At 34.7% G+C, this 16,332-nt stretch overlaps 2 protein-coding genes across 3 annotated transcripts in view; both read right to left on the bottom strand.

Annotated features, from left to right (window-relative positions):
* The window catches only part of LOC126977309 (uncharacterized), a 341,105-nt gene that overhangs the window by 217,838 nt on the left and 106,935 nt on the right, over positions 1-16,332 (bottom strand). The gene's annotated exons all lie outside the window — the stretch shown is intronic.
* On the bottom strand, positions 5,412-15,932 carry LOC126977321 (uncharacterized). The gene is made up of 4 exons (XM_050826097.1): positions 15,775-15,932; positions 9,033-9,206; positions 6,891-7,053; positions 5,412-5,516 (listed from the first exon to the last, which is right to left on the bottom strand). The coding sequence occupies exons 1-4, from the start codon at positions 15,865-15,867 to the stop codon at positions 5,437-5,439; spliced, it is 510 nt and encodes a 169-aa protein (XP_050682054.1). The 5' UTR covers positions 15,868-15,932; the 3' UTR covers positions 5,412-5,436.

The raw sequence follows: 16,332 nt of genomic DNA, 5'->3' as shown, positions 1-16,332 counted from the left end.
AAATGATTCATTCATTATCTTCCTCATTGGATCGAATTGTGACGTGCGCTGAAAAGTGGATTCTTTACGATAGCCGTAAGCGAAAAATGCAATGGCTGACTCCAAGTCAAATACCGCAAAAGAGTCCTAAAGCAAATCTTACCAATAAAGAGAGAAAGATCTGGCCAAGCCTACCTTCTCAAGAATGGTATCTTGATACACTTTTTCACAAAAGTATGGTTCAGTCACTCCTTCATAGCTAATTCTCCATCATACCATCACTGAAGTCGGATAGTGCCCAAGTTGCAGTCTGTCGACTAATTGGGAAGCTTCCTTAGAGCTTTGAGCATAAATGCGGTCATTTTATTTGTTAAAATGTTTCTCACTTGTAAAAAATCTCTCATCTGTAAACAAAATTTTTCTGTGACCTCCCTTTGCGTACCGCTTCATTAGTTGTTTCGATTTTACCACCCTATTCTTTTTTAAATTATCAGTTAAGAAATGACCAGTATGTCTCTTATAGACTGCAAGTCCTAAGTCATCTTTTAAACTACGCGACATGGTTCTAGGTGCTATCTTCATCTCTTGAGATAAAATCTTTTGCTTTCGGACAGGATTTCTTCGAATTCTTTCCCTTACTGCTTTGACCACCTTTTTCGTACGAACACTACGTGGCCAGATCTTTTTTCAGAGGAGGTCTCATTGGACCTATTACTAGCACGATTAACGAAAATTTTACTAATACCAAGCGTATGGAGAGTTTTAATAATTGCATTTGGCTCCATACCTACTTTGTGTAATGCAATCACAGCGATTCGGTTCCCCTTATCACCCCACTCCATTTTAATTTTGCAAAATATTGGCACCAAAATGAGAAAACTCAATGAAACAATCATATAAAAATGACAGATTCCAAATTTTAAATTTTGTATATTTTTAATTGTAACAGTATTTATGGCCAGACTACGTTTTAAACCTTTTTTTGCTGACGCTTTGAAGAGTCACGGGAGGACTCTACACTTATACGCATGAGATCCTTTACCTTTATGTCTAATATAACGTCGAATCATTAACCTCATAATATTATATTATAATTGTATTTAGTCTTCAGATTTTTTTAATGCTATCCATTTTTAGGGATATGTATATATGAGTTACCCTGTTTCAATCTCTTCTTCTGTTACAGCAAAATTGCTCCGAATCTTATGCACAAATTAAAATGTAATTTGGTTGTCTAATGAATTTTGAAAATCAAACACGAACTTGTTTGTATGTAAGTTTTGAATCAATATGCCACTTCAAATTACCGTCCGTCGGTCTATAAGCGGTCAGTATCTCCTGAGCCCATAGATATCTAAATAAGAATGTAGAAGAAATAAATACATAAAAAATATGAAAATAAGTAATATATTATATTTTTTACAAAAAAAAAATAAGCGGTGTCGATTATAACATCCTTTAGGACATCACTATAACTTGTCAATCGTCGAGTTGCCAAAAAACTATTATAATAAAATGAACATAAAACGAACAAAAAATACGGGTTGCACTCCGGGAGTGCCGGTAGATGTGAAAACTTGAACATTAACGTTGTGCATTTTTGAATATTTTGAATGTGTAATGTCTTTATTTATCGCTATAAAAGTACTAGCATTTATGTGGTTAAATACGATATGCATTTAGAGCGCTATCATACACAAAAATGACAGTTTATATTTCATACAAAATTTAACACTTAGAACTATTACAATTATTTTACATTAAAAATTTTATCTCTCAGAAAAATCACCTTCCATCCATAATTTCAACGACTATTTCACCATCTTCATTACCAAACTCTAAAACTGATTATGTTAGCTGAAGTAAGAAACAAATAATAAAATAAAAAGTAAATTTAAACAAAAAAAAGTGTGTGTATACTTTTGTATGCATGCAAGAAGTTATACTTCTTTGGCATTACAAATCAAATCCTTAAAATTATTTATTCGTCGTGCTATTCTACGTTTGTAGAAAGAACAATATTGTAAAAATCGTGAAATAAATTATTGAATATTAACGTATACGGCTGTATTGGCTTGAACCCTTTGCCTGTCCTAATAATTGACGAAGAAACCAAAAAAAAAAATATCGCAAACGTCAGAAAATTTCTGAAAACTTTTATTTTTGGATTTCGTTGTGCGCCCGCAACATAATAGTCAAAGAAATTTATCTACAATAACATCAAAAAGGTACAAACGTTATGTTTTGCTTTTATGTCAATGTAATTTTGCAGTTATAAACCTATTTAAATATGATTTAAATATTCTTTTATTGTATTTTGGTTTGGTTTTCTCTAAATAAATAAAACAACCAATCAATGTAATTTGTCAGAAATGTGTTATTGTTTAAAATACATGTTTTAATCAATGACGTTCTATACATATAGACAATGCACCTCACACAAAATCAAAGCCGAAATATATGGCACATGCCACAAATGACACCATTATAAGCTTCGACTGCTATGTCTATACATTTCTGCGTTTACTACAGTTGTTTTAATTATTATTGGTCAATAGGCAGCAATGTAAACACTATTTCAGTTTCAGCTGCGTAATTAGAATTTAGAACCCGATTTGGACAGTGACATCAGTGGAGTACCAGTAAGGTATTTTTATAAACCCAGAAGAAAAAGAGCGTCCCTATAAGTTTAACGTTCGTCAGTCTGACCCTATTTTCCAATGAAGATCTGTTCAGTCCGTGGTTTTTTACTTTTTTTATCAAAAATTACTTTCATATTATAAAGTGGAAAGTTTGTATATTTATTTATTTGTTTATATTCGTTACTTCTTTACGTTCAAAAGGGATTTAATAAGTTAAGATAACCTTTAATGAGAGAAACTAATACTCAAATATAATATTTTTTTCACATAAAATAATTAGTTAAACTGGTTATTTAAATGTTACGTTCCTTGAATTAAATAAAATTTGTCTTTAAGACTTAGATATCTTTTTGGTATATGTAGTGTAAGAGTACACCAACATATTATCTTGGTATGACAACTTTTGTCCAATTATAAATATGGCTACTTGGACTTTAAAATTGAGTATATTGACTTTCGAAGCAGATTTCAATACTTTTAATATTAAAAACGTTTTATCATATGTTAATGAGCATGAATTTTTCATTATCCTCGAGGAAGTGATTCAAGCAAATGCCACTCAACTTATGGGGTTTGTAAAATTCTTCACATCTCTCTCTTGCTACCAACTCCCGCCAAATCTCTTTCACTATCTAGTGTACGGGAAAGCTGAAAAATATTAGCTTTTACATATTTGCGATGTACATAAGTATCGTTTATCACTAGGTAAGATACTTCCGTGATAACGTATAAATAGCACTAGTATGTAATTGTTCACGTTCTTGTTAGCCGTTCACACTACACAGAATACAATATTGCAAATCATTGTTCACTAGGCCTTTAAAATTTTTTTTAACAAAAATACAACCGACTTCAAAAACACTATTCCAAAACAATAGATATAATATGCACTAAGAAGTATAAAAATAATTGCGTATTTTTATACAATCTAATTCTTGTAATCATTATTGTTATTTAATTAGAGAACCTAATCAAACTATCACCAAACTGCCTTTGAAGTATATCCTTTCCAATAAAAAACGAATTAACGAAATCGGTTGGCGCGATATTGAGTTATTCGTAAATTTGTTTTCCGCATACTTCTAGTAAATTTAAGACTTTTATGGTTTTGTCTTGGTTGCCATTGTCAGATCTGGACCATCAAGGGACCACATAGGAAGCACCAGCTTTTAAATAAAAAAAAGGATTATCAATATCGGTTCACCCAGTCGAAAGTTCTGAGGTAAGGTAAATTGAGAACCACCTCTTTTTTTGAAGCCGGTTATAAAGAGCGACTCTATTGTTTTCAATTCTGACTGTGTCCTTTCATCTGTCCCATTCTGACAAGCGGGTCTTGTCTGGGGACTTGTCAATAACTGTACCATATTTAATGAAAAAATATTCATTTGTATTAAATTACTTTCGCTGTTTGCATATCAATCTTATATAAATGAAATAACGTTACGATGATAAGTCACACCATCTTTTTTTTGAGTCGTTAGTGTATTATTTAAGCACTTTTTATAGTACGCTTTGGCTTGTTGATTGACATACGACTAAGGAGAAAAGTGTGCTTACATTGTCTCTAAGCACACTTTTCCCGTTCCGCTGTCAGACTGCGAATGATATGTCCATATGTATAGAACGTCATTGGTTTTAATAACCAACTTCGACCTGCTACTTTTGTGTTACAGTGATGCGTGTGCACTTATCGGCGGTAACTCATCTTATCCGTACACGCGGTCTGTCAATGGGACGACGTATAGCTTGCCAGAGAATGATAATTGCAACAGTGAACTGGCGATAAGAATGACTTATCGGGTATATTGGGACAGCTTCAGATCATCGACAGCTAATTACTGACAGTAGAAGGTAGTAATTTATCTCTATCTGTAGAAAGTATATTGAAAACGGCCGTTAGATATTTTCGATCTGTCCACGTGTCCTGACGCGAGTTGAACATTTTATACCAATCCCAAGAAAAGTGCTCAACGCCTTAAAAACATGTTGTGTTTTATCTTAGTTACGCTAACAAAATACAGTTCTTAAAGCTAATTTTCTGGCAAAATAACTATTCTTTGTTATATACTTATACACCCGGTGGTTACCCTATTACAAGTAGACTTATAAAATTTTATTTTCCTGCAATAAATATTTACGGCCATATTGATTTTAATGCCAACGTAACGATAACCAAACGATTATTACACATAATCCCGTAAACCCCAGCTTTCGTTGAGGTTTTTTCGTTTATGTAATTGTGAATTTCCTTTACAAATCTCGTATATTAATTCCTCAGCAGGATTGTAGCATTATCTTCAGGTTCTTTTATTAACAATGTGACGCTTAATGTAGTGTCATTTATTCATGTACTCCTAGTTGCTAGACATGTTCTATTTAAACTTTCTAGACAGAATTTACACATTCAAGGTCCTAAAGTCCAAAAAGTAATATTATAATATAACTTCAGTGACCAGAGCGCCTACTAAGAACTGTTTTTGCGATTCAATTGACGACCTACAATGAACTGCTTTGCTATTTCATACCACGACGTCATTTGAGCTATCCAATTTGGGTTGACGTCAAATCAAGTCGGAAATTGAATCGCAAACTGTTCTTTCATTCATTCGTACCATAAGGTAATATTTCAACCTAAACTTGACCAGAGAGGGGTCTCTCCCTCTCTCTCTCCCTAAATGTGCATCACGTAATTAATAGATGACCCATTTTGTATAAAAAAAAATAACAATTCGTGGGCGGTACGGTATTCAAAATATCTCAAAATATGATCTTAAATAAACACAATAGTAATAACACAATTTATTTATCTCTCGAGCTAAACTATCAAATCTTGACTTGCCAGAAACTTAAGTGACATCCTAAGACTGTTCACCACCATAACGAAGTACATCGTTACTGAAATTAAACATGAAATAATTAATTATACATTTTTTTTATGGTAAAGGAGGACAAACGGGCGTACAGGTCACCTGGTGTTAAGTGATCACCACTGCCCATTACATTCCCTTGCAATGATTCTTGAATCACAGCAGCGTTGCCGGCCCTTAAGAAAGGTGTACGTGCTTTTTTTGAAGGTCCCGGAAACACCACACGCTCATTCCAAAGCTTTGTAGTACGAGGAAGAAAGCTCATCGAAATCCGTACCACTACTTTAGAGTTTCTTCTCCAAATCAGTGTGACGGTACCATATATATTGTAACTTTGGTATATAATGGTTATAGATAAAGTTATAGCGGCAATTTGTGGGCTCTTTTCACCAAGTGATAAATTATCATGATATATGTATATTCAAATTTAATTTGTAACCAAAATTAATAACCGATGCGGGATTCGAAGCCCCGACCTCTCAGGTTCCGTCCGAGCGTTCTTCCACTGAGCCAACTGTACGAGTCAAAGTCGTGGATTCGAGCCCCATATTGTTCATAAATTTTGGTTACAAATTTAATTTAATTAATACCAGAAGTGAGGGATATCACTTTAAAAATAACAAATTGTATATATTACTAGCTGACCCAGCAAACGTCGTATTGCCATAAAATTTTGATGCAACCGATTCTCAGACCTACCAAATATATCGTACTACAATTATTGTATTCGATTGCCATCTTACAACCCTATATCGGTTTGGTGGATGGAACAGAATAATATAAAAATCGCGATACAAAAATAGTAGTAGATCGTAGAAGGGCGAAAATTTAAATTTGTATGTATTTTTCAATGCTGAATCATAATAAAATAATAAAAATTTAAAAAAAAATTTGGGGTGGACTACCCTTAACATTTAGGGGGATGAAAAATAGATAGTAGCCGATTGTCAGACCTACTGAATATGCTTATAAAATTTGGTAAATTTAGTAAAGCCGTTTCGGAGGAGTCAAGTGCTTTATATCTTGAATGGCCCCTGAAAAATCTGAAAACTATGTTACCATTGTATATAGAAGCAATTGGGGAGTAGATACCCTCTATTACTCGTACTCAAAGATTATTCACATTATCTGATCTAATCTAATTTAATTTTGCTAACGGAACCACTGTGGAATATAACCCATCAAATGTAAAAAAAGTATTTTTTAAATCGATCTATAAACGACGGAGTTAAAGGGTAACAAACAAACTTGTAAATAAAATACAACTTCTTACCCTTTTAATTTTTTTTTGTCGGTTAATTATTTAGCATCCGTTATCTATTAAAGGAAGAGCATCAAACGATTGAACTGATTTAAAGAAGAATTAGGAATTTACTTTTCTACGTATGTAAGGAATACTCACATATAACAATAACCACCATCAAAAATATTAGCACAAACCCGGCCAGCGCACAGTTTGTGTGGACAAAGAAACAGAATATGGTTAGTATTAGGAACAGAAGGAGGACGATACTGCTGTAAGCCACTGCACCCCACTGGTATATCTCCAACAGAACAGGAATATTCTGAAAATATATTTTACGTTTTATTTATTTTTTGGGATGTTAACGTCTTATAATTGATCGATGAACGCCGACTGCACCCACGGAAAAGTGTCACGTTGCGTATGAGGCGAGCGTGAAAGCGAAAGTGAGGAAAAAGTGATAGAGAGGCGCGGAATAAGCGACAGAGAGGCGCGGGACAAGCGATAGTGAGGCGCGGAACAATCGAAAAAGAGGCGCGGAACAAGCGATAGAGAGGCACAATCAGCCTAAGCATTTGGCTTGCATCTTGTTCTTTGATTATTAAAAAGAGTAGCATCGGCCGACGAGTGCAGTAATAATACGTTTCAATTTAGATTAAAAAATATTATAACGCATAATATAAACTACCGTAAAAGATCTTTTATGACATTATCACGTGAAATTATATAAACCGACTTTTTTTGAAGCTATTGTATGGTATATTGAATGATAAACAACTATATATCACACATCACGTTCGATGTATATTTTTATTACACAGGGCTACTACCTCATACTTGGATATCGTTCTCACCACCTGATTTTCTGGCACTCAAAATGGCGGTCCTACAACTAAACAGTGCAAAATTTGCAACGCCACCTGGAGGCAAAGTACCTTGTCTTAATCCTGAAGATATGAAAATGTACTCCAACAAAACATTCCATTGTAAGTTACTGATTTTTAACACTGTGTGAAAATATTTTTCAGCTTAGCTTGCTACATTAAGATATCGAATCTATATTTTTGTAGTATCAATCTTTTTCTTCCTGCGATTCCTGCGCAAGAGTCTCCAGAACGATCATTCATGGCTATCTTAAAAAAAACCCAGTACATCTTCCTAAGAGGCTTTCAACTCAGCCGTGATTTCTATGGTGTTGCAGGAGTATGTGGGCGACGGTGATGGATGTTAAGTGGTAACATCATGTGACTCGCACGCTCGTTTGTCCTTGGCCTTTGAGTAGGGAGTATGCTCTCAGCTCAAATGTCTCTAAGACGTATTGGTTCGGGAATATCGCAGCTGGTGGTTGATTCCATAAAGTGGCTGTGCAGGGTATAAAGTTTTTGAATAATTCTTGGGATGCCAGACATCAACTTCGCATTTTAGGTAATATCTAGTCATGTAATATCGCTGCTGGTATTAAGCTTCAAAACAATATAAGCTGGCTATGACGAATTGGTCAACTAACCCCATAATTTACAATAATATTAATTGGCGTTGTAAAGAAGCGTTCCTTACGACAATAATTATTAAGGAAACTGTTCTATTCAAAAGAGCTATTTTAGCTGATTTCTGGTGCCGTGTTCCATCATCGAACTATAAGCTTGATGCTTATTATAGTCACAATATTTCTGAAGTTGAACCATCTGACTGCGTGAAATGTTCCCCTTTTTTTATGAAGAAGAGCGTATAGGTCACCAAATGAATGAAGATATGTGATCATCGCTGCCCCCCTCTCTTGTAGTGCCGGAGGAGGAGAGGCCTTTCAGTGATTGTACACGCAGTTTTTGAAGATACAACAAGACTGTGAAACTTATTTCCTGCTGCAGTATTGCCACGTTCATAATATGACTAGGCACAGGAAGTTTTCTATAATTTTCTTGTGTTGCAAGACATTATGAGCATGCCACTTGCCCATTCACCACAACCAGTGGGAGGCTGCTTTGCACCGGATGCCGGATAGATTATGGGTACCACAACGGCGCCTATTTCTGCCGTGAAGCAGTAATGTGTAAGCATTACTGTGTTTCGGTCTGAAGAGCGCCCTAGCTAGTGAAATAACTGGGTAAATGAGATTTGACATCTTATGTCTCAAGGTGACGATTGCAGTTGTAGTTCGCTCAGAATTTTTGGGTTTTTCAATAATATTGAGCGGCCCTAGATTGTAATGGGCAGGGCATATCAATTACCATCAGCTGAACGTCCTGCTCATCGTAACCCTTATTTTCATAAAAATAAAACAATATGGAGAGATATACTTACACAGCAAGCCCCGACCACAAGCAAGCCACTGACGAAGCAAAGCATAATAGAAACAATGCCCAATATTATCTGGATGGCATTCTCCGTCGCCGCGCTGTAGTATGACAGCACCGGGTCCATAGACCAGAATCCTTTGATGTGAGTGACATTTGGAGCAAATAGGAGGCCTGATAGCTGTGGAATAAAAAAATAAAGATAGCATATGTGCAATTGTCACGTGGTAGAAGTCAAACCTTCAAAAATTTTGGCTTCAAGACGAAATATGAGACGAATGTAAAATTTCGGGAAGAGGATTATTGTAGATCATAGTGATGTAAAGTTTCATAATTATTTTATATTTTATCCGTACATATAACATAGATTTATTCAGACTCAGAGCTTACATTTTCGATAAAATATGATACAAGAGTCTTATGGTAAGAGTCTAAAGTATGATATAAAATCTTTGGTGTTAATATGGTCAATATATCTTTGGAATACTGCCTTAATAACTCCTTTTGATATTGTTGTTGATACAGTGCGGCTTCTGCACATTTTCAAATTAAATTTGGCGTGCACAAACTCAATCAACGGAATCGCTTTATCCGATGCAAAATTTACATTAAAATCCCCACTTAGAAGTTTTTAATAATTCGTGATACTTCTGCTGTGTATTTAATTAAATTTTCGTCAATAAAAACAATAATTGTATTTATTGATTGGTTGGGAGTAATGTAGATAGCTACAATTAATACTAAAAAACTATTATCTAATTTGGTTTGACATGTACATATTTCTCCCACGTTGTTGTGTATTGAGTTCAATTTGTGCTTGTTGAGTAACAACACGGGCTCCACCATTCAAATAATGGTAGATTGCAACTCCACCGGCCAGCGAATGTGACAAAGAAAAAAAGCACAAAGAAAACTACGAACATAAGAAACACTGCATAATGCTTCCTATCTCATTTTTTCCCACGTTAAATCTTATGAATTTATGTGTCTGTCTCTTTTTATTGTCGCTTTTTCGTTTCATTGACTTTTACAGACGTTTTCACTTCAAAACGCAACTAAATTTGTGTATTACGGGCCTTCCTTTGGGCCAAGAAAGAAAGCAACTTATCACAGAACTATTGATTTATATTCTCACTTTAGTGTTGATAGTTTGTGCTACTAAATAACAAGGACGAGATTTATGATAAAATTTCAGCCACTACTTTCTCTGGCTATCCACAAATACATTATAATATCTCCAGATGTTCTACCGGCCACGGTGGTAGGAGGTTCTTCGTACAACTGTCTGTCATTTTTTACGGGGAATCTGCGTCACCAACACTTTTTCAGACTCCCACACAAAAACAATTTTCTATCACTACGAAACTCACAATTACAATTACAATTTACGTAACAATTAAACAGTACACTTACAGTTTCACAAACACATTATGTGTCATAACAGTGTAATGAAGTAACGACAAGGTGGGCATAGCTGTGGTAACTGTCGTTACGAATTATCGATAAATTCGAGAATTGGGCGATTGAATTAGGCTTTAAATATTAAACTGAAGTGGATATATATCAAACAAGGTAAAACTGCATTTCAGCATTAACCTAACAAATTTAGTATTTGTGCGGGACGAGTGGGTCTCAAGCGAGACTAAGGCTAGTCAACATTTGAAGAAAACTGACTTATCTTCGAAGCCGATTTGGCTTTCCGGACAGATTATCGTAGATTTGGCAATCGCTCGAGATTTTGAAGGAGGCCACATGAGTAAATTAATACCGTTTAGTTACTCATGTGGCGAGGCATTAAGTGTTGTCGAAGAACGGAGATACGACAAACGGGTTTTTTTTTGTGATAAACGCGCAATCGTGAGTCTTATGTGACGAGCATTATTAAAGAGAGAAGTCAAAGGACGACGAAAACAGTTTTTTTTTAATGAAAATAAGGGGCGAGACGAGCAGGACGTTCAGCTGATGGTAATTGATACACCATGCCAATGACAATACAGTGCCTCTCATTATTCTTAAAAAACCCAAAATTGCTGAGCGGCACTACAATTGCACTCGTCACCTTGAGTCATAAGATGTTAAGTCTGATTGGCTCAGTAATTTCTGCTTCTCGCGTTTCAGACCTGCCATACCACGGCAGAAATAGGCGCCGTTGTGGTACCCATAATCTAGCCAGCATCCTGTGCTAAGAAGCCTCCCACTGGTAAAAACAGTTGGAGGAGGCCTAAGTATAGACAAACGAAGCGTACGGAGAGAAGAACATCTCTAATGGAGATACAGCAAGGTAGAAAAGTTAAACGAATGCTGTTACTGTCACCGAATTTGATTGACAAGTCGTAAACAGTCAGCCACGCTTGGCATTAGCTCCTTACGGCCGTTCCCAATATTCAGTCTATCTCAAGTAGGCCACTACTTAAAAATCGTAACTATCGTTGAGTTTTCTGTCCTAATAAACTTATGGACGGTAACTCACCTTATCCGTACACGCTGTCTATCAATGGGAAGGTGTATAGTTTACCAGCGACAGAAGTTTGTATGGAAATTGCAATTCACTCGTCCCAATATAAGGCTATAGGAATGACTTATCGGGTATATTGGGACAGCTTCTGATTATTGACAGCTAATTACTCACAGTAGAAGATAGTAATTTATCTCTATCTGTAGATAGTATATTGGGAACGGCCGTTAGTGACAAGATCTTATCTATCCACACTTATGTCTAATATAGTTATAGTCCAATGCTTTATGTTGATAGGTTACAAAAAATCATCAAAATCGGTCCAGCCGTTTAGGAGGAGTTAAGTTACAACAGACACACAAAAGAAGTATATATATTATGATATACGAATAAATGTAAAATAATTATCAAAGTTTGTATCACTATGATCATTACTAGAACCTACAATTATCCTCTTCCCGAGATTTTACATTCGTCTTATTATCTTGAAGCCAAAATTTTTGAAGACTTCACTTCTGCCACGTGTGAATTGCACACTTTTCATTTTTCTTTACTAAATAATTATTTATTGAAAGTGTGGATAAAAAAGTAAAACAAAGTAAAGTAACATGCGGAACCCGTGGTTATGTTCAAGAAACCTATTCCCAAAGAACCTATTTGAAATATATTTATCTAATTGGGGCGAAATATTTAATTGATTGTGAAAAGAAGACCGACCACAATCACGGCTAATTTCACAGATAAATTAATAATCACGGGGAAATGTGGAATCAGGTTAACCCACTTATTTGGGTCACAGTTCATTGGTAGTGACACCATTCACAAACTGTTCATTGCTGAATGAAATATTTGATCTAAAAGGTTATCTATACCAACATTATAATCTGAATAGTTTTTGTGATACACAGTTTGTGTATAATCATTTTGAATACTACCCTCAAATCAATTCAGAATTATTTTATCCATTTAGGTCAAGGAAATGACACTTATGAATGTTAAAAGTTTTTTTTTTCGTTTTACATTTACCATCACTTCTGAAAAGGTTGATCTTTAATGAGAAGAAGTTGCAAAAAAACTAGTAAGCAATTAATTTTATGAAAATTTATTGAAGTAGGCGATACTTTGCCGAAATCCATAATTAAGTGTACAAATGATTTGAGTTTTCTTTAGCTAATTCCGCCAATATTTGTCTTTAAACAATTCTCTTCAAATGTCTTTAGAAAATTCGATTTTCAGTGCATATTATATCTATTGTTTTGGAATAGTGTTTTAGAAGTCGGTTGTTTTTTTTTAGAAAAATTTTTAAACCAACATTGACACCTTCATCGTTTTACAAATCATTTCAATTACAATATAATAATATGTAAAGTGATGGAACATTAAATAATAGTTAAAAAAAAAACTAAAAACACGCTTAAAAGCACAAAATTCTCTTTGGTATTCGAAATAATCCTAATTTTAGATAAATCGGTTAAGGGTAACGGTAACGGTTGAAATTTAAAATTAAGATCATTTCCTGCCTTATCGACGATAGATTAAAATTATATAAATTAACAAAAATCTTATTTTGCAAATTGAAAAATGGAATAAATTTATCAAATTAATGTTTTGTCATCGGTCCGCGATAAATCTACAAAGTTATAACGAAATCTGACCGTTTAAAGGGGGCTTAAATCACGCCCACAGGTTACAAACAAACATACACACAGGTGACGCTAATAAAAAGCATGTAAAAATAATCAAACGTCAATAGTCAATGCTTTTTTATTATGAAATAAGAGACGAGCAGGACGTTAAGATGACGGTAATTAATACGCCCTGCCCTTTACAATGCATTGCCGCTCAGGATTCTTGGAAAGCCCAAAAATTCTGAGCGGCATTACAATTGCGCTCGTCACCTTGAGACATTAGATGTTAAGTCTCATTTGCCTAGTAATTTCACTAGCTAAGGCGCCCTTCAGACCAAAACACAGAAAAAATTTACACATTACTGCTTCACGGCAGTAAGAGGCGCCGTTGTGGTACCCATAATCTAGCCGGCATCCTGTGCAAAGGAGCCTCCCACTGGTATTACACGGGTAAGTCAAAAAAAGTTAATTTAAATTAATACAATACAAAAGTTATTGTGTACAGTAGCTGCATCATCCACACACACCGCAAATAAAGCTATTTTGCGAGCATTTTATTAGTGATTATATAAAAATAACTAACTGACCCGACAGACGTTCTGTACATAATAAATAAAATACTGTTTTTTATCAATTTTTCAATCAATCAATCAATTTCGGAACATCAAGAATTATTTCGTAAAAATATGCTCCCTGTTGTTAGAATGAAATTGAATCAAGTGAGCCGGAAGCCGCTCTTTTATACCCTCGTCCCATGAAATGACGCGCTGTGATTGGTCGGCTGTTGTGACGTATTAGACCCCGGAAGAGATACGCAACAAAGGTGATGGGACTAAATTTGTTTGTTCATTCAACAATGTAAGCATGTTATCTTTGTGTTTTATTATTTCTAATTGCTCTAACACATTTAAGCGGAATCCTTTTTCATGAATGAAATTGTTTCACAGCAGAACTGTCAAACCGTACGTCAGTAAATTCTCTCACAGAAAATATGTCCATACAAAACTAATATTGGAAATTAAAATAATTATGAGTTTTAAATCGAAATAAAAAATTTTCTATAAAGTTGGGCTAAACTGAACTACATGAAGTAATCCCCATTAAAATCCGTTCATTAGTTTAGGACTTTACTGGAAACAAACATCAGGACACTGGATTTATATAGAATAAGATAAAATAACTTTAATTTTAAAGACATGGAGCAGAGTTTCTGGTAACAGGATCATCCTGCCACCACAAGTGGAGCCCGTTCACGAGCATGACGCATGAACCAACCATAACCCTACCTGAACGACCCATTCCATGTCGCCGCCACAAGCACGCAAGAGTACTTCTACTAGACAATTTATTATACACGGGTGATAGATATATCTAATATATAAAATTCTCGTGGTGTTTGTTACCAAACTCCTCCGAAACAGCTGAACCGATTTGTATGAAATTTTGTGTGCATATCGGGCAGGTCTGAGAATCGGCCAACGTCTATTTTTCATATCCCTATATGATAAGAGTGTCGCACCTCTAATTTATTTTTTATTTTTTCAACAAAATTATTTATTTTAATTTTATCTAGACTTCTCTATTCTAGACTTTTATTTTGATTTTTCTTGAAAACTGTATTACGTTGTAATAAGAGCGGTAGCACTATAATCGTGGACCAAAGCTCTATGAAGTACAATTCATTAAAATTGGTTAGGTTAGGTTCTGTTAGAAGTGTTAAAACAACGCACGAGCCGAGCGTAGCGTGCCGCGGCAGCGGCCGGCGAGTACCAGGAGCAAATAGTAGGCGTTTCCCCCCATTAACAAATTAGGGAGGGGGGAGGGTAGACTTTTATTTTGGTTTTTCTTGAAAACTGTGTATTACGTTGTAATAAGAGTGGTAGCACTATAATCGTGGACCAAAGCTCTATCAACTACAATTCATTAAAATTGGTTAGGTTAGGTTATGTTAGAACAGTTAAATCAACGCACGAGTGAGCGTAGCGTGCCGCGGCAGGGGCGATAGATGTTTGGGGATTGGTGAACATGAATAATAAACCCCTTTATAAATGTTTTCCTTTTATTTTAAAATAATTCTTGATGAAGCCGTCTAATCTGTCATAGACTATTTTTTACATTTCATTTCACTGTTTTTCATACAATTGTATGGGCTTAAGCCTTAAGCCTGTCCAAATATTTTACGAAGAAACCAAAATCATTTCATGCCAGTTTCTAGCCTCCCGCCGCGATGTCAGTAGTGTTTATTTACGTGATTTATCTGTTTTAGGTTAGAATTTTTTTCGTTATTTTCTTGAAAACGGTGCATTACCTTGTAATAAGAGTGGTATCATTGTAATCGTGGGCTAAAGCTCTATCAACTACAATATTTTTTACATCCAAATTCGTGCTAAGGGATTCTAAGTTTTAACCATTAAAGTTAACACATTGTATCTTGTTGAGTTCTGGTTCTTTATATTTTGGCTGTTGCTATTCGTCCGTCAACCGGACGAAAAGCAACAGCAATTAATTTTATTGGTCCGCTTGGCGGACGATTCGAAACTTCGTTATATTTTCATACAGTTATGGTATGAAAATTATTTAATAAGTGTTTTTAATTATTTTATTTATTAAGCTGAAAAATTGTGAAGAAAAGTGATATATCATCACTGTAGAAAATTTATACTTACAAATGAAAACAGTGCGATCATAACAGTTCCAGCTCTCAAGAAACAGCAAAAGCAACAGCTTATAACAGTCGGCAATTTGTCCATGAAACTCATTTTTATTTGTTATTTTTACTATAATTTACTATTTTATATTTATGACTGACATGTCGATAATCAAGCATTGTGGACACAGAGCAGAATATCTGGTTATGTATACTTTTCGGAAAACACAGATTATGAATATTTTCTACTTTCTTGTTGTAGATGTTATTGTAATAAAGAAATAATAACACAAAGACAAAGAAGCATTAAACAAGGTTTGAAGTAATTGTAACGAGGCCAAGTTGAATTAATAATTAATTATTAACGGATCAAATTCAAATTCAAATATTTTTATTCAAAATAGGATTTAAAATCACTACTACAAACTACCACCCATTCAAAAGAGACTGCCTCAGACCTGAGAAGAATGGGCGCAAGAAACTCAGCGGGCTTTTTTTTTAATATAAAATATGGATTACAATGTAATATCGTACAATAAACATTTTTAATTAAAGAGCCTGAGGGTGTTCGCTTTCC

The sequence above is a fragment of the Leptidea sinapis genome, chromosome 44, assembly GCF_905404315.1.
Source record: "Leptidea sinapis chromosome 44, ilLepSina1.1, whole genome shotgun sequence".
In the NCBI taxonomy this organism is placed as follows: Eukaryota; Metazoa; Arthropoda; class Insecta; order Lepidoptera; family Pieridae; genus Leptidea; species Leptidea sinapis.
Note: the sequence above shows the minus strand (reverse complement) of the source record. Positions and strands in the feature narration are given on the sequence as shown.